Source organism: Callithrix jacchus, chromosome 7 (genome assembly GCF_049354715.1).
Source record: "Callithrix jacchus isolate 240 chromosome 7, calJac240_pri, whole genome shotgun sequence".
NCBI classification, from domain to species: Eukaryota; Metazoa; Chordata; class Mammalia; order Primates; family Cebidae; genus Callithrix; species Callithrix jacchus.
In genome coordinates this window covers 2,519,138-2,539,732 of record NC_133508.1, presented here as the reverse complement: position 1 = coordinate 2,539,732, position 20,595 = coordinate 2,519,138, and the positions used below count along the sequence as shown (strand labels likewise).

At 36.5% G+C, this 20,595-nt stretch overlaps 1 protein-coding gene across 21 annotated transcripts in view; it reads right to left on the bottom strand.

Moving 5' to 3' along the window:
* The window catches only part of USP6NL (USP6 N-terminal like), a 275,187-nt gene that overhangs the window by 129,110 nt on the left and 125,482 nt on the right, over nt 1–20,595 (bottom strand). For all 21 annotated transcript variants that reach the window (XM_078329248.1, XM_078329245.1, XM_078329259.1 and 18 more), the window contains one exon: nt 7,718–7,804. Coding sequence is in view for 4 of the 21 variants with exons in the window: in XM_078329254.1 (XP_078185380.1) it covers nt 7,718–7,721 (4 nt within the window). In the remaining 17 variants the exon portion in view is untranslated. The remainder of the gene's footprint in view (nt 1–7,717; nt 7,805–20,595) is intronic.

The window sequence follows — 20,595 nt, the reverse complement described above, 5'->3', positions numbered from 1 at the left end:
CCTGCTTTTATATAGCTTCTAGGTCACTTCTATCACCAGAAACATTTTTCATAATAAAGCATGCCAACAAAATACATCCTAGTAGTCATATTAAAGTGGACTGAATTAACTACTGAGCATGTAAATTTCCGTTAGTTAAGACAACATATTTAAGCAGCTTTGAAAATTAAATTCAAACTCTGTTATAATTGTCAAAAGTAAACAGTTGTCAAAATTGTCAAAAGAGTGACAATGCTCTTTCGACACTGGCAGTAGCTGCTTCCTCCTCTTTCTACTCCAGAACACTTCACACATCATCTACATCTACATATCATAGAAAGAAAATAATATAAAACTGTTACCAAAGGAAAACACATAAGACTATTATAATTTACATACAAACATGTTACCTTTTACGAATTTCTCTTAAGTTATAATCAAGCACATATACTCTCCCCTACCTTGCAACTACTAGAACATAACAAGGTTAACAAGGTCAAACACAGTGCTTTACTGTACAGTGTCCAGACCTTTACTAATGCATCCTCTCAATTCCACTTCTATCTCATTCTTCTAACACCTAAAACAGGCAACTGTATTTTTAAAAAGAAATGGTGACTCCAAATGTCCCACAATATAAATGTTAATGAATATCTATTAGTCTGACTATAATCTTTTTATATTTTATTGTTTAAAGTTTAACACCTGAATGCTACCAATGTGTGAGAGCGAAATTAACCTGGTGCCTCTCCAGGGTACGAAAGCAATGCCAGGGGAAGTCAGTTTCTGAATTCAGAGGGAAAAGACAGCACTCTACTACCAACTGCCTGCACAGTGGCCGCTATCTCTGAACATGAGTAAGAATAACCCTAGGAGAAGTTTTCATTTTCACTTGACCTCCTAACTTCCGGGCCACATTCATGATACAAACATACACAGCATTTCAGTTTTAAAAAAGAATTAATTTATGGCTCAGTGCTTAAAAGTAGGAGTGGGAGACTGGGGAGGAACTGGGAAGACATTTTCACTCTATTTCTGCTCTATTTCTGACCTTTCTAACCTACAGCTTTAAAGAGAAGCCAAAAAGAATTCTTTCACAGTCACCTCGTCTATTTCAAAAAAAAAAAAAAAAAAAAGTCATACCAAAATACTATTTTAGATCAATTTTGGGGGAGAGAGACAGAGGCTTGAAAGTTTCTAATATCAATTTCACACTCCAGGAAATGAGATTTCTATACAATGCCACCCATCACATACAATGATAGCCTCAAATTCCCTTAGTAGAAGATGCCTATTTGTGTTTAATGCAAAAAATGTGAATATACAGCTGTCCAGCTACTATTGTAAAAACCGGATGTTAATTATGTGGAATTTTATCCAGACAATATAACAAATATCACTAAGCTGTGTTTTCTACTGTGTCTTTTCATAAATATATTAAAAATCATACATATATTTTCATATAGAAATCTAGTTTTGTTCTGGTCTACCATGATCTATTTTTAAAAAAAAGAAATAATAAAAAGTAAAAAAAAAAAAAAAAAAGAAGAAGAAATCCAGTTTTGGAGAAGTTAATGTAAAAGAGATACAGATTTTTTTTTCCCAACCAGTACATCAGTTCTAATACTACAGATTCCAGAAGAAAATTGTAAAAATCAAACTCTATTTTCTAAAATTAATGAAAGAGCTAAGATGGATAAGAGCATTAACTTGAAACATATATTGCCCTCTGAACTCTGGTTGCCAGGAGAACAAGCAGAAGGAAGCAGAGAACACACATCTGCATTTGGAATGATGGTACCTCAGAAAATCCGACTCAAAGCAACACAGTAGCCCTCAAACCCTGAAAACTGCGTTTCTCTTACTTTAGCATGTTTTGCAACTAACAACACAGGCATTCCTTGTTTTATCCAATGCTCCTATGAAGCAAAATTGGAAATAAAAATTTCTCAGTGACTTAACATTAAATCTCAGAAGGCTTCCAGATGATCTGTCAGGTACCTCCATCTATAAATAAGTAAAGGAGGTGTAAGAGAGGGTTAAGGAAGCACGCCACTTGCCATACATAACATGGCTACTAGCAGCAAAGCCAGGGTTCCAACTCAAGTCTCGGGGACTCTGGGAACATAAAAACACCTGCCACTGGAAAACTTACTGCTTTCAGAATGGAATTCCAAATAGCTCTCTAAAGCACGGAGCATCTTTAAATTATTAAAAGAAGTCATTTGGAGCACACTGGTTTGTGCTGTACTAAAAACATTTAATTAAAGTTGATTTACATATAAAATTTATGTTATGTAATACGCTATAGATCTAAAAACATTTAATGACAGGTGTATAAAAACTAGATAACTAAATAAATATAGCTTTTGAAGAATAAAAATAAAATATTAAATATATAATTTGAAATTTTAAGATTTAACTAGCAAAAATAATTTAGGAGCTTTCCTAAGCTTATACTACTATAGTAATTTACATTTATGCTAAAAATTAAATCACTTAATAAAAGGAAAACAGACTTTCACAGAAAATGTTTTGTTTAAACATTTTGATTTCTTTTATAGATAGAGATGTGTGTGAGAGAGGGAAAGGGAAAGGGAGAATCAAATGGACAAAATGTAAGTAATTGATAAATCTGACCAAAAGATATATGGGAATTTGGGGTACTATTTTTACAAATTTTCTTGTTGTAAGTTTGAAAAAATATCAAAAGAAAATATACAAGAAAAAAATGTAAACCATCTCCCCCAAAAATTTTTTTAACTGAAAATATTAAATATACTCTATAAGACTACATTAAATTTGTATTTAATTTCCCATAGTATCAAACAAAGAATTACTTTTTATTGTTTTATTTTTTTGAGACAGTCTCACTCTGTCACCCAGGCTAGACTGCAATGGCTCAATCTCAGCTGACTGTAACCTCCACCTCCCTGGTTCAAGCAATTCTCCTGCCTCAGCCTCCCGAGTAGCTGAAATTACAGGTGCCCGCCACCATGCCCAGCTAATTTTTTAGTATTTTTAGTAGAGACAGGTTTTCACCATGTTGGCCAGGCTGGTCTCAAACTCCTAACCTCAGGTGATCCACCCACCTCAGCCTCCCGAAGTGCTGGGATTACAGTCATGAGCCAACAAGCTTGGCCTCAGAATTACTCACTTTTCTACAGCAGGTGGTCAAAAGAAGATAAATTAGCTAAAAGCACAGTATATTCCCCTTTAAATAGTCAGTATTAATAACAATGAAGTACACTAAACTAAGAAATTAATGACATAAATTTTCTGAGAGCCAATTTCTGCTGGCATTCTTCACCACCTAACTACAGCTGGAGGCTGCCACAGGTCTGATGGTGGTCCCTGCATACAATGCCACCAGGTCCCCCAGTAACTGTAACCACAAAGTCTCCATACATTTCCAAATTCCTCTCCTCCATTAAGAATCGCTGATTATATGTTCATTTTAAGAATAACTAACATTTACAACTTTACACCTCTTCCTCAGGTGAATGAGAAACATTTCATATCGAAAAATTATCTCAAAAAACTCATTTCATTATTTAGAACAAAGGGCAGAATCAAACACTCTAATGTAGTAGATTATAACTCCAGGATTATCCAGCCAGAAGAGAAAAATTCTTACAAAGTAAAACTTTCCTCAAAAAAATGAAATAAAATATAGAACATTAAAATTTTTTAAACAGAGTAAATCAGCGAATAAGTGGGTTTTTTTGTTTGTTTACTTAAAGCTTTGGAAAAGAAAATTAAGTAATACTCTAATTAATTACTTCTGTATTTTGGTGCTTTTTTCACTTAGTTTTCTTTTAGCATATTCTACCAAAATCACTATTTTGTGCCCTGTGTACAAACTTCTCTTGTTATCATTTCTATTACGGAGCTCCTTTTCAAATTATAGTCACGGTTTGAATATTACAACCTAATTTCATCTTTGGTACCATCTGAGAAAAACAAAATGGGAAAATCTGATAAATGTTAAATATGCAAATATAGAAAAGCAAGAAAAATTTATGTACTAAAAATAAAAAGGCTTTTTGTGGATTGTAATAAAGTTAACAATCCACAATGAAACGCACATCATGATAGCATCATATAGTACATTTTCCACAAAATAGATGTTCAGCCTAAGAATTTGATAGCCTATATATCCACCGGAATAAAAGCTGAAAAACATCATAAAGCTTCCAGATGGGGCATTCCAACTACTGTACCAAGAGCATGCCACAGCAGCTGGGCATGCCTGGCTGCCTGGGCTGAGATGTGAGAGCCAGGTACCTCTAAACCCTGAACAGCTTCATCAGTTTATCCCACATGATGTGCAACTATGACCATGTTCTAGCGTTTGGTAACAAGGAAAGGACCAGGAAATACTGCATAGATGAATCCACCCAGACATACAAATATCTAATCTTTCTTTTCATCTCTAGAAAAATATTGGGGGAAAAAAAATTAACCCATCATTCCCACCCAAATCGAAGTTTGGAAATTCTACCTAAACTTCAATGACATGTATTGCTATTTTTTAGCCTGTACCATGCATCCATAATTTTTTTTAAAAAAATAAGAACTCTGACACACTTGGTCACAACTTTTTGGAAGACTTACAACCCCCTAGAAACTGCAGGACAAGGTAGATTTCTCTAATACTCCCTCACCTTTGGTATGGTGGTCTACTCAAGAACAATTTCTTTTGCTAGAGAAAATCATCAAATTGGCAAGAAAGAGAAAGGTAACTCACAGGCTGATTCAAAGGGAGCTTGGAAAGAAATGAAAACTAAGAACAAGGCAGAAAAGGGTGAACACTGTCTGGGTAACCAATCTTTCTAATTGCCATCTAACAAAATATCTGCTTGTCAGAGTAATTTTTTCCAGAATGAAATCTCATTAAGTTGCTTCCCTAACTGAAATCCTTTAATAGCTCCTTAGGCCCTAGAGGATCAAGTCCAAACTTCCTAGAATGTAAATGACCTGGACCCCAATTTCGTCTCCTACACCTTTACAATCCCCCTTCCTATCTCCAGACTCCAGAATGTTCAATTCCCTAGTAACACCTATGTGGAGTCAGAATACCATGCCTTTCTCACACTGCTCCACCAGCCTGGAATGCTTTGTCTCAGGCCACACTCTACACATACACCCTTCTCAAGGGAACAGCTCCAATTTCACCCAAAAATAATAATAATAAAACACAGAATAATTCCCACATACTAAGGACATTACTTACAAACACTCGAGGTAGTACAATATTTATTTAAGACCTATTAAGTGCCACGAACAGTGCTGGGCTCTAGCAATGAAATCATCTTTGCTCCTCAAGGAACACAGAGATTAGAGAAGACACAAGCAAATAAGCAGATGATTTGAATACAGCTTGATGGGTCCCAGAATGAGGCAGGCAGAGTGCTATGGAGAAGCAGTGCACAGGGCTCACCTCCCAAGTGAGTGCTGTGTGGGTGACAGATAGTGGCTCTAGGAACTAGCAGACTACTCAGAAGCTGATTTTTTAAAAAGAATCTGAAGTGAGAAGACGTTAAATCCCCAATGGCATTGTCCTTTCTCTGTAGCTTCCCCTTCTTCACACAAACAGAGAAATAACAGATGAAACAGACGCACAAGTCACTAAAATGGCATAGCTATGCCCCTAACATCTCTCAGAAATCTAGCAGGAACTGAAAGTGTGAAGCACACTGAAGGCACAAGGTCGGCTGGACTCGGGGCCCAGAGCAGGACAAAGCAGCAGGAAGTTCTGTCCTGTGGGGTAACGGTAAAAACAAGTTTTCCCTAGGAATCAGGGTCAAGAGGCAGGCCCTGTGCCTAAAGCCAGAGACTGGGGTGGCACTCTTCCTTAATTGTGAAACTAGACTGAAAAGGCTTCTTCTAACTATGCTGAGGCTACAGCTTATAGGAAGTTGCTGACCTAATGCCAGCTGACTCAGTGACTGAATCTGTGATGTCCCCAACGTCACCAGGGCTCTGACCCACTAACACAGACCTGATTCTGATCTGAGAACTCCAAAGTCAGGCAGAGACAACTGCGAATCTGCTAGACCAGCAGGGAAAAAAAACAAAACAAAACAAAACCACAAAAAGACAGGAAGAGACACAGGAGCAAAAAAACTTCCATAAGAATGTGCCTGCAAATTACAGAACGTGATGAAAACATCAACAGTCACAACATACATTCACTGAAGACAAAATTTTTAAATTATCAGATAATCTGAAAAAGACTTTAAAATAAGCATGTAAAAGATCCACAAAGAGATAAAAGGACAACAGAACAAATCAAGTGCTTCAAGAAGAAATGAAAAAGAATTAGTGGATATAAAGAAGAACTAGTTAAAAATCTTGCATAAACACTGTAATTTTAAGATGAAAATGTTATGTTCAAATACTACTAGTTGCTTGACAAGCCATTCCTCCCCTCTGCCTTCATCCTCGAAGGACTGCGATATTTTTGTGTGGGGTAAGGAGGATACAAGACACTGTCAATCACATGAAAGGTGCAGGCTACCTGTCTTCAAACAAACTTGCATCTAGTTAGTGATGCTAACAGAACCCAAAAATTGCGAAATAGAATAAGATCCACTTTACTTTCCAAAAATGTAAGCATTTTTAAGTTAAAATGCTTGCCATTTCTTTTAATTTTTGTTAACTAATTACCATCTTCACTGGAGTTAGCACTTTACATTAGATAAACATCCTCACAAAATGTCATGATTGGAAATGAAACAACAAAAGCTCTTTCTTTCTTAAAATCTGTATTTGAACTCATCTAGCCACTATGTATACTACCGAAAAAGTATACCACTTTTCGGTAAAATCAAAGATCAAAAAAAGTCAAAAATCAAAGACTATTCCTTACAATATTGTTCTTAGTAGAAAGCACTTACAAGAGCAGCCTCATTTTCACTATTAACTGCCTAATTATTTGAACTAATGATGGGAAAAGCTGCCCTATTTCATATTAAGGTAAATATAATCAATACTAACATTTAAACTCTAACATTATCTTCAAATAAGGAAATGCTTGTTCCATCCCAAAGAGTCCATAATCAGAAAATTTGTACATCAAACCTCCATACAATCCCAATGAGAGTAAAATTTCTCAATTCTTTTCTCACCCTTTAAAAGGAAACAGTTAACACAAAAAAGTAAAATCCAGTGCTCTTGTTCACAAGCAGAAGTGTACAGGAATACACAAAAAATGTTATATATACTATTCCCTTACAACTAAGAAGATAAAATGATCAAATGTGGTTAAGTCCAGGATAGCCTGGGTTCTTTGTTCTATCAGAGACATTAACCAATTGTTAGGGGTTTTTTTTCCCCCTTAAATAAAATATAACCCATGCTACTCAATGATTAAATTTCACACAATAAAACCTCTATTAATTATGATCAACTGCAACGTTCCCTATTCATATTTCTAAAGAACCATTTTCCAATGGCAAGTCAATAGAAAATCTTAGATAACAGAACTAAATCAGCCAAGGAGCTAATGACCCAGATTTCCTCAACACATGAAACTTCTTAGAATAAATCAAACATCAGAAAGTATCTCTTTGTCTTAATATAGACAAGTGCAGAGTATTGGGTGGAACCAGATTATTGAATCTATGACTACGAGACATAATTCCAATTTATCCCGTAACATGTTTTTGTTTTTCTAAGTACAATATTGTAACTGCTCCTGAGATGGCTGAAGGAAAGGATGCAGTGCACTTACTCATGACTGGAAATGGCTCTGAATGTTGTCCCAATCAGATAGTAATTCAAAATCTGCTGTCCAAGGTTTCTCAGAGGAATACATGTCCTAGTCAGGAAACAAAGAGAAAGAAATAGTATTTTCTATAGGTCAGTATTTAAAATAAAGTTTTCGAAAAGAAAATAAAATCATTTTGTTTCAAAAATGTTCTACTATTTCCAAAAGAACTGTCATCATCTACTAAATATCGAAGATTATTAATCAATCTTTAGAACAACCTCTTTAATTCATATTTTCCCTTTTTTAAATAAGTTACTTCAAGTGTAAATGTTATGTATTAAGTAATCACCACAAAGAAACTTATTAATAGGTGTCCTTTGTCTTCAACACTAAAAACTTCTTCTTTCCCATTCCCCGCTAAGTAACTCATAGGAAGAAAGCTCTTCATCTAGCATAAATATAGCCCATATCACACTTGCTGAGTATATTTGACTGCACATAAATGATTAATGTAAGCCATCAAGTAAAGATCAGAAGTTATTGTTATAGGCTTTCTCTAGTAATGAATATTTTCTTCATTATAAAAGTAATATGGGTTCATTGTTTAGAAAAAAAAAAGAATAACAAGAAAGGAAACTTCTCTCATAACACATTACCCTACCCCTCCATCTACCCAATCATTTAAGACATATTCCCTTTCAAGCCACTTTCTCTAAGTGTTTTTAAAATATACTTAATACTACATATAAAATTTCATACTTGTTCCTTTACACTTAAGAGTATACCATAAAACATCAACTTGTTTTAGTATTAATACAAACTTAACCCTTTGCTAAGATTTACATTATAAATATTCCTCTTAATTACTATATTTCTAAAATATTAATATAGGCATAAATATTAATGCTATATTTAAACACAGCCACGGATGCACAAATGCCTACCTAAATATAACATATAAAATTCCGCAGATAAGATCAGACTCAATACAAAATGTACATTTGTGCTACCTCACATGTAGCTTCCCTCATAAACAAATAAGCTACTTCTTCCAATCACAGGTAGTGACCGTTATTTTCTAAATCAATTAAGAAAACAGTATAGTAATACTAGAGACCTCTGCTTTAGAATCAAAGTTAGGAAAATACTTTTTGAAAAAATACTGCTTGTCACATCTATACACTGTACTTCTGTCATGTAATATACATGAGAAGTATTTCATTTGCAGAATGAAAACAGACTGTATCAGCATTTATATGCAACAGCATGGTCTGCACACTGTAATTAACAGACGCATAGAATCATAGTGCTGCCATGTCATACCCTGACCCCAATCCCACATGCTTTCTTCTAAAATGATTTCCATTTCCAAATAACCCAGTTATCCCAAAGGAAATGACAAGTTGTATGGAAAATCTAAAGCATGTAACCCACGTTAGTTAGTTTCAGAATACAGATTAAAGTTTCTCACAAGAAATATACTTTCTTGATGGTGCGCAATTGACTCTATTTAGATTTGTTTTCCCACCTAGGAAACTCTGAGGTAGGACATGTATACCTGGAGCATGCTGACCACTGACAAGGAAAGACAGTCCCTTGTTACAAATGAAGCAGGATTAAACGTTCACAGATGACCCAGGAATCCACTTAAATTTGTAATTGTGGAGTCTAGTCTCTTTGACCTGGGAACTTTTCTCCTTATGTTTAGCTAAAATGTTTTAATCTTAAATTTAAGACTCCTAAATTAAAGCACCCTGTGCTAAGTAGCACCCTGGCTTCTGCCTATAACCAAAAGGAGCCAAAAAAAATAAAAACATATTCAAGATTTCAGTTCGTAAGACATCAAGAGTTTTCTCAGCACCAAAAACAGTAACCTCAAAAACACCAGTATAATAAAACTGATAAACACTAGACCTGTAATCTTACCATCTGAGGTAATAAATGTACTCAAGTTTTATAGTTTACAAAACTATACAGTTTAATGTATGTTTTGGAATTAATGTCATGGAGGAGTTCTTAGAAACATTCATAAATGACGTAACTGAAGTCACGTGTTCAAGATTCTGTATTTACCCTAATCACCGTTTTAAAATGTAGACCCTCCTACCTACTTTCAAAGTAAGGAGTCTACCAATTCTTATGTGCAACAAGGCAGTTCAGCAGCACACAGGATAAAATATTCAGACTCCCTTTCTCCTCCCCTAAATGCTACCTTTGTACTAAATATACAGAGGTGAAAGAAGAACTTACTTTCTGTTTTCCACACCACCCGATAGGGAAAAAATAATCTGTCTTAAACGCACAGTTTCACATCAAATTATATTGGGATATTTCTGCAAAAAAATTGGCCCTTCATCTTATTTTCCAGGTACTCTGAGTTTAGGGGCATGGCCAGATGACTTGCTGGAAAGTTTCTAACCGGAAGTTTGAGGAGCACTGAGGCAGCCTGCCTTTCCTTGCACTCCTACATGCAGCACGAGAAACGTATGCCCCAGGTAGTGCTGGCCCTTGATGAATAAATACCTGGCATTTAACTGAAGCCAACCCACAGCTTACAGTCCAAACCAGCCAAACTCAGCAAAGGGAGAAGACCTGTGAGCTAGAAAGAAATGTCTGTGGTTGTGTGCACTGAAAGTCTACAGTCGTTACACAGCATTATCACAGCCAAAGATGACTAACATAGTCACGACATTAATTTTAAATACAAATTTAAAATTGTTCAAGTTAAAAAGACTGTATTTTAAAACTCTAGCTATATTTTGTAAGAAACATACCTAAATCACCTGAACACAGAAAGGTTGGAATAAAAGCACTAAAAATGTTTATCAGGCCGGGCGTGGTAGCTCATGCCTGTAATCCCAGCAATTTGGGAGGCTGAGGCAGGCAGATCATGAGGTCAGGAGTTTGAGACCAGCATGGCCAACATGGTGAAACCCCATCCCTATCAAAAATATAAAAATTAGCTGGGCATGGTGGCGTACAACTGTAATCCCAGCTACTGAGGAGGCTGAAGCAGGATAATCTCTTGAACCTAGGAGGTCAAGGTTGCAGTGAGCCAAGACTGCACCACTGCACTCCGGCCTGGGAGACAGAGCAAGACTCTACCTCAAAAAATAAAAGTTTATCAGACAAACACTAACCAAAAGAGAGACATGTGGCTACTGAAAGTCTTTCATGCGTGCCTGAGAAAAGTTCATAGCAATGCTAATCATAATAGCAAAAAACCTAAAATTTCCATCAACAAAAGGGTAAGTAACGATATCATGCTTATACAATCAAGTATTATGAAGTAGCAAAATGAATGAACTATGGGTATGCACACCAACAAATATCACAAGTATTGATGTATACTTATATTTATTATATATACTGTACACATGTATACACACACACGTTAGGATACCATTTATACAATGGTCCAAAATATGTCAAATTAAAAACATGTTAAGGAATATACACATATGTAATGTACTATAAAGAAAAGCAAAGGAACGCCAGAGCCCACAGTGATGCCGACAACTTCCAAAGGCCAGTGGTGCGATGAGGCAGAGAGAGGAGGTCTAGGAGGGTATTGGGAATGTCCTACCCCTTCAGCTGAGGAGAGGACAGGAGGGACATCATTATGTCAGTCTTTATGTAACATAGTACACAAGTCTTTGTATGAATATAATGTTTTACAGTATTTTCATATGAAAAACTAAAACGTTTCCAATGAAATTCAGAAAGGAAATTATAAAAGTAACATTAACATATGTAACCACATGTATAAAGGAGCTAAATGCATTTACAATTTTTAAGCCTTACTTGAGAGGCAGAAATAGTTGTAGTGGTTCATTTGTTCATCTGCTCCTTAAAAGACAAATACAGGTGATAGCCGTTCCAACACAAATTACAAGATAGCTTTCATGTGAAGACTAATGATTATACATTATTACATGGAGAAGCAGCTGGCTAACCAAAGACTTGTAGCATTTGTGCTGTCTTATCTCAGCTGTCTGACCACTGAAGCTTCTGATCTCACATTCACAATTGTATAATCCCAGCTCCTTTTTCACAGAAATTCCTAGATTCTGTTTCTCTAAATTGCTATTTAGTAAGCTGTACTACCCCCTAAAAAAAAAGAAGGAAAAAAAAAAAAAGAAACAAGAAAATGTCCTTCATTGATGTATTATTTGTAATAGCAAAATATATATATATACACATACACACACACACACACACACACACACACACACACACATACATAGACAACTTAAGTGCCCAAATGACAAGGGATTGACTAAATAATTCACATGTAACAGACTCTCATGTATTCATTTAAAATGTCTCAAAGAAATTTAATGACAGTGAGTGAATGAATGCCTTGCAATGTACTTTATGCAACTGTCTCACCAAGTCAGACAGAAAAATACATCAGAAATGATGCTTCAACCAAGCCACATTTATTTCCTCAAAGGCCTATAACCCAATACTTAAATGATTAACATTCTTTTTTAAATTTAAAACACACAGATAATAACATAGATAACAGTAAGGATTTATTGTGTATAATATATAATATATAATAAATCATACTATTCAGTCAATAAATGTTTATTATGAGTCAGCCAGTGTACTAGGCACTGCAGACACCACCGAGAACAAAACGAAGTCTCTACCATCATGGAATTTACAGTACAGTAATTCTAGTACCCTCCTTTCTTCATTCAGATTCACGGTTCATTTGTTCAAACATAAGTCAGGGCAGATTCCCAGGTGCTTGTTGAGTAACCCAAATCTAAACATTCTGAAATGAGAAACGTTTTGAGCACTGACATGGCACTCAAAAGAAATGCACATTAGAGCATTCTGGATTTCATTTTTGGGATGCTCAACTGGTATAATGCAAACATTCCAAAATCTGAAAAAGATCTATGATCTGAAACACTTCGAGTCCCAAGCATGTCAGGTAAGAGATACTCAAACTGTAATACCTTCTCATTAGAAACTGCCTCAGTTAATATTAAAGTCATTATTCACTAACAAAGTCTCAACACTGTGCTTTCACAGTTCTTACGCTTTCCCGAAAGAATGCTCTTGCTGCAACCCGTGAAACTCAATGTCAAATTCCTACAGCTTTAAAGTAAAGCAAATTTTCTGTCATTGCTGGAGAGAAAGGAGGTTTGTTTATCCTATTCACTAAATCAACAAAGTACTTCCTGCTAATAAGATCAAATAATGAGATGGGCCTAAGAACAAAATGAGCAATCATTTGGTTTCATCGGTTTCTTTACACTTGTATGTTAATGAGGCATGAGATAAGAATGAGGTCAAGTTTCCCCTTCCACAGGTAGGTTTCCAGACAGACTTAGCAAATTCTAGTAGCTTAATACTACTGGTCAACATGAAACCTTTCAGGTATTTAGGAAAACAAACATCATTCCAAGTGTTCCTTACTTGTACCAGATAGAATCAGAGCCTTTAAAAAGTGAACTATAATTTGTTTACATGGTATATGTGCATAATGCGCTTGACACATGTAACAGAACTGCACATAATGCCTGTGCTCTACAGATAAAAGTTAAAGGAAGGATACAATGTTATCCGGTTTTCAGCAGTCTGACATCATTTTAAAAGTCAGTTAAAAATTCCAGACTGCCAACTCTAACAATAAGCACTACAGCAGATACCATGAAGAATACAGAGAGTAAATAATTCCAGGCCCTATCTTCAAAAATTCTCTATCTAACTGGATTGTAAATATAAGAATGTGTTCATCTAATCATTTAACAGATACTAATTCAGCACCACACTATGCAAAAACTGCTCAAGGGCCTTGGGATAAATCAATCAAGCCAAGCTTGGTACCAGCCATCTGCGGCTAACAGAACATATTCAGAATAAAAGTGCTAAGGGCAACTAGAGTGAGAGTCAAGTTTACAGCGCATTCAAAGGCCCTGTGCTGAGTGAAAATGGGAAAACTTATGGACCAAGAGGTACTAACACACGCAGGAAGAAAGGAAAATTCCTGTAGGACATCAATAAAAGTGGAATTCAGCAAGAAGATGGTGGACTGTATGCCTTGCAGGGAAATCACTCAGCACAAAGGAAGTCCTCAGTGCAAACGTGTTAAAACTCTGCCATTAACCAGCTCAAGGAATTCAGACCAAGTCACTTGATTTCCCTGACCCTCAGTTTCTTTGTGTGTAAAATGAGAGTTAAAATGTTCAGCCTACTCACCACTCAGAGCGGTGTGGCATAATGCATGGAAGAGTGCGCTGGTAAACTAAAGATCATATTTGGTTCACACATGATAGTACTGATCCATTTTTGGTCTCATAAAATAAGAAAACTGAAGCACAAGTTTTAAGTTCTCTTTGTAGCGCTGTATGATTTCTTATCTTAAAACTAATTTTAATTCAATGGGTAACTCAGATTCTAATTTCCTTAGAGGTATATGTAAGATCAACCTAAATTGTTACAGTAAATTAGCTAAAACAAGCTGGTCTAAAATGTTGGTTATACGTATTTTTTTAATGGGCAGATTAAACTGTCACTTAAAAGAAAGTCAAAGTGACTGCCGACAGTGAAGTTGTCAGAGGTAACCCTCAGTTTCAGGGGAAAATTAGGATGGCATTTTTTTGGCAAGCCTCAATGAAAGAAAACATCAACTTTGGAGGAAAAAAAAATTTGTAATAGTCAGAAGAAATGTTTCCCAAGCAAGTCTGGTCAATGAGCTCAGAATTCAAACTGATAAGAAAACACTGGATCAAAACATTATATAAATTGATAAGGGCTGTAACTTGGTATTTCCAAAAAACAATTTCTAAAAAAATTTCAGAAATTTATGTTCAGCAATTAGAGCAACAGAGTCGTAGCACTACTTTGAAAATGTATTCTAAAATTCTGCTTTAAAAAATTAGTGTACTGCTTCAAAATCAGACCTTTCTAAGATAAACAATAATAACTAATAAAACAATTATAATAATACACTGTAATAAAAGGTGGTCTCTCTGTCTCTCAAACTATCTTCTCATATTATATTGCAGTAACTGAAACCAAGGAGAGTGAAACTGCAGATAAGGAGGACTACTGTATGTTATGTGAGTGATTACATAATTACATTTATAAACATTCTTTAGAGTATACATTTAAGATTAGTGTACACTATTTTATAAAGTGTCCCTTAATTTTTATAAAGGAGGGAGGATATCATACAGCTAACAAGACAATGAGAAATTACCAGCCACTGTCTAAAGAGAAGATGGAAATCTGAAATAGAAAGCAAAGCACCTGGGGGTTCCTTAGGTAAATGTGTGCCTAACCAAGGAGGGGCCTACGAGTGTAAACTGCACTTTGGGAGCCTTGAAGGCTAGGAGGACAAAATGTCAGAGTACAAGATACACCAAGGGAGCCCTTTCTGCTTTAAAGTAAGACCTCAAAAAACCGAATCCCATGAGAAAGAAAGTTTAGAAGTAAACTAAACCAATTCTTATATAGACTCTCAACTTTTTATCTGAATAAAAGTGATCCCAAGTGTCTGGCAAAAGCAATGAAAAAAATCCTTACCTAATCTATAATGACTTCTAGAAACACTTTTTCAAACACAATGACCACCACACAATCAAAGATAAGCAGGCACACAAGGAGATGAAATGATGTAGCACCCTGGGGTCTACCTACTACACTTACTGTATCCAAAGAAATATATGCAGAATCTAAAACTTTTGATATGGAACCAGAAACTAGAAGAGTGGCAAAGCATATCCGAAAAATAACTATACTGAAAGTCTAAAACTGAAAAATCTAATAACCAAAATCTAAAACCCAGGGAATACATTTGAGAGCAGATTAGAGATGAAGACTTAGTCCTAGAAGGTAGCCTAAAGAAAATATTCAGAACAAAAAAGATTGGAAAAAACAAAAACAAAAAAACACCAGAGAAGCAAAATACACAAGAGGATTCAGGGAGAAAATATAACATTATGTAACAGAGCTCCCGGCCGGGCTCGATGGCTCAAGCCTGTAATCCCAGCACTTTGGGAGGCCAAGCCAGGTGGATAACGAGGTCAAGAGATGGAGACCATCCTGGTCAACATGGTGAAACCCCGTCTCTACTAAAAATACAAAAAATTAGCCGGGCACAGTGGCGCGTGCCTGTAATCCCAGCCACTCGGGAGGCTGAGGCAGAATTGCCTGAACCCAGGAGGCGGAGGTTGCGGTGAGCCAAGATCGCGCCATTGCACTCCAGCCTGGATAACAAGAGCGAAACTCCGTCTCAAAAAAAAAAACAGAGCTCCCAAAAATATTAAGCAAGAGAACGGGAACAAGCAGTATCTGAGGAGACAGTGGCTGAGAACTTGCAAAACTGACTAAAAACATCAAGTCACAGTATCAAAATGCCCTATATACCACAAACAAGAAAAGGTACAAGTAGGAGAGGAGGAGAGAAACAGAGACAGAAAATCATCTAAAAGTCAAAGACAAAATGAAAACCGTAAAAACAGCCTGAGAAAGAAACAAATTATCAACAAAGAGGGAATAAACTGCAGCTGACTTCTAAATAGAAACAAGCCAAAATATTAAAGAATTTCTCCAGAAAACTTATCTAGAATTCTAGAATTCATCCAGCAAAATACATCTCTCAATAATGTAGGTGAAATAAAGATATTCTCAAACAAACAAAAAGTTAGAAAACTCGTCAATACTAGATCCACTCTGAAGAAATACTAAATGTTATCTTTAGGCAGAAGGATAATTATTCCAGATGGAAAGTCAGACAGAATGAGGAAAATGAAATGCAGTAAGTCTAATTAAATAATAGCAGCATAAAACAACAGAAATACATCTGTGGGTTTTAAAATACGCATGCATCTTAAAACATGGCCATAATGAAATAAGAAAGGAAACTGAATGTAAATGTTTTTAAAAGCCTTACATTATTTACTGCATTATCTAGAAAAAGGGTGAAAGTCTCGACACTACACTGCAATAAATCAAGACTATATATTAAAATTTAAGTAAACACTAAAGGAATCGTACAATAATATATAATCTCAAGCTAAAAAAAGAAAAAAATTGTTTTAAATCAATTCAAAATAAAGCTAAAAAAATTAAAAATGCACATAGAAAAGGTGAAGACAAATCAATTTTGAAATTATTATTATTATTATTTAAACAGAGTCTTGATCTGTCGCCCAGACTAGAGTGTAGTAGCATAATCCTGGCTCACTGCAACCTCCACCTCCCTTGTGCCTCAGCCTCCTGAGTAGCTGGGACCACAGGCACACATCACCACGCTCAGCTAATTTTCACAATATGGGCAACAGGGAAATACACAAAAAGCATCTAGCTCATACATATATACCTGAACACCACCATGCCCGGCTAATTTTTTAATATGGGCAATAGGGAAATACACAAAAAACATCTAGCTCATATATATATATATACCTAATCTTAGCCTGCACATCTATTCAATTCTTTTTCCATAGTGACTGACTTCAAAATCCTATTTAACCTTAGCTTATCTTACCACGGACACATCAATGGACAGTAAATGTCCAAAAACCAAACAAAAAGAAACAAGAACAAAAAACCCAGAGAACCAAATGACTTAGAAATACTGCATTAATTCCCTAATAAAATATTAGCCAGGAGAGTGGCTCACAACTGCAATCCCAGCACTTTGGGAGGCTGAGGCAGGAAGATTGCTTAAGCCTTGGAGTTCAAGATCAGCCTGGGCAAGATGGTGAAACCTCATCTCTACCAAAAAAACACAAAAACTAGCTGGGCATGGTGGCACATGCTGCAGTCCCAGTTACTTGGGAGGCTGAAGTGGGAGAATCACTTGAGCCTGGAAGGCAGAAACTGCAGTGAGCTGGGACTGCTGATCTACTGTACTCCAACCTGGGTGACAGAGCGAAACCCTGTCTCAGGAAAAGGAAATAATAATAATTTGCCATCGCTGTCTACGTAACATTACTAACAGCAAAACTAATACATTAAGAAGGTTAAAAATGATATTCTTTCATTTATTTCATTTAAAAGGTTAGTTTAAATTCTTAATTCACTAGCTGACCCAACAAAAGGAAAATTCTAGGATAAAACTGTAACTTTTTCTACACTCAGCAATGTCAGAAGACACAAGTGCAATGTGTACCTCCATCACAGAGTAACTAAATAATCTCTTCAGAGCTAAGAACACTTAAGAAAATAAGACATGAAACTCCAGAGTTAACTCTTGATCCTTCTGCGGCAATGAAAACTACCTGCCCCTTACCGCAGATTTTTATTTTATGTTGGATGGCTACTATAGTTCTGTGAGAGGTGGTCCAAGCTCTTCAAAGAGAAAACGTAATCAAATGAAACCGAGACTATCACAATATTACAAAGCATCTCTAAGTAAATCAAAGAATATTTCATTTAACTTTTAATCCCAGTCTTACAGCTATTGAAACTAACAAGTAATCCAACACAGAGTTATAAAACTGGACATCAAAGTGTGTCAAGTGTCACTTCCAGGCCTGGTGTGGATACAGACAAGTAGAACAACTCCCCTTCTCTAACGGCTATGGAACAAAGCTGAACTGCTTCATTCAGATGATCTGAGAACAGCACCAGGAGACTTCTCTGCACAACCAGCAGTGACTGTTCATGGGCCAACTCATGCAGAAGCATCTTATTTAATCTTCCCAATAATCTCTTCAGCAACTGTGAACAAGCTCTTCTCGCTCCCTTAAAGTTTCCCACCCACCCGCCTCTTGTTTTCAAACAGTTATCTGCTCATCCTTCAGATCTTATAGGTCGCTTCCTCACAGAACTTGCTCCAACTCCCCCAAAACAAGTTAGGTTCCCTAGGTATGGGTTTCATAGCTCCCTGTACTTCACATCAAAGGACTCATCCCGCATGTTGCTGAAAACTAAATTCTGGGGTACGCAGAAGGCACTCAAGAAATAATGGTTGAATAAACACATGTGAATTTACAATCCTCCCCAATTTTACAAAGAAATTAGCTTTTAAAAGTTGAGTCATTTGCATGAGGCGAAACAACCTGAAACTGGCATAGACCAGCTGAGAATCCAAGCCTCTGTGGTTCCAATTCCCATGCGATCATCTCATGTACCATATGGACATGTACTACAAGTTGGACTCCTTTCCAATTATTCTTATAGCGACTTCCGCGGTAAACACAGAAGTCACCTTTTCAAGGGAAAAAATTGGTCTCTCAATATAATAGAATCATATCTGACAATGAACTGTGATTTTTTTCTTTCTTTTTTTTTTTCTTTTCCTTGAGACAGTCTCACTCTGTTGCCCAGGCTGGAGTGCAGTGGATGATCTCCGCTCATTGCAACCTTTGCCTCCCACGCTCAAGCAATTCTCCTGTCTCAGCCTCCCAGTGTGCCACTACCACTCTACCAATTTTTGTATTTTTAGGAGAGACAAGGGTTTCAGCATATTAGCCAGGCTGGTCTTGAACTCCTGACCTCAAATGATCCACCCACTTCAGCCTCCCAAATTGCTGAGACTACAAGCATGAGCGACTGCAACCCATGGACTATGCTTTTTAAAAATCACAGCAAAGGCCAGTGGGAGGGGGAGAGGGATTGCCTGGGGAGAAATGCCAAATATGGGTGAAGGGGAGAAAGCAAACAAAACACACTGCCATGTGTGTACCTATGCAACTGTATTGCATGCTCTGCACATGTACCCCAAAACCTAAAATGCAATAAAAAAAAAAAAAATCACAGCAAAGGAACAAACTATAACCTTCTGGTAATTAGAGGTCTGCATTGCACTAGTTACAAAATAAGAATGGTTACAGTGAAACTGTGAACATAAACCAGAATTGCAATCACTCCTCTCTCTCTCTACCTGAAGTAGCAATCTTACACAGTTCTCCTATTCTACTACACACTTTCTAATCAGAGTAATTTTGTTTGTTTTCAATTTGCTACTAGCTTGAACTCATTGGCCTCTTTTTCATCCATCTTTGCTGGCTACAAAATGTAATAGGAACTTGGCACAGATGTGCACATGGTGGCAAAGATGGACCAAGACAACCCTTGCTTGGCATTGAAGACTCAGGTTGGATCTGCTGGAATGGGTAGTTCTCTTCGTTCCCTGTAATACTAGAGAATGATCAGATAATTAACAGCACCAGCGGCCGCGATGGCTCACGTGAGTAAACCCAACACCGGGAGGCCGAGGTGGGCAGATCACCTGAGTTTGGGAGACCAAGAGCAGCCTGAGCAACATGGAGAAACTACGCCTCTACTAAAAATATAAAATTAGCCAGGCATGGTGGCATGTGCCTGTAATCCTAGATACTCAGGAGGCTGACGCAGGACAATTGCTTGAACTTGGGAGGCGGAGGTTGCCGTGAGCCAAGATTATGCCACTGCACTCCAGGCTGGGTAACAACAGCGAAACTCTGTCTCAAAAAAAATTAAAATTAAAATTAAAAAAACCACACACACCAGATAGTGCCAAATCTGACACTTCTACTTTTCTACTTACTGGCTTGTTTAACCAAAGTCAGTCCCCAAGAGGGGCTATTCGGATGTCAAAACATTATTAAAACTGGTAGTGGAGTAGTCTTACCAGAAACAAGTACAACAGAGAGTCTGACTGCATAGGTAAAAACTAAGCAGGCACCAAAACTGAGGCTCAGTGCCCATATTCTTCATGTTTGGCAAATGATGTTTCTTTAATTGCCTTCGTAATAACTCATTAATTCTTTAAATATATAATGAGCAAAGGAATTTCTGTTAACTAAGGATGCCTGTACTTGCAATTAGGATTTCTTCCTTTAAAAGTTAATTCATACTTCCATTAATATAATTTTTTTTCTATTTGGACATATTTTAATTGCCTATGTAGAATACAACATGGCATCAACATCCATTTTAAGTAA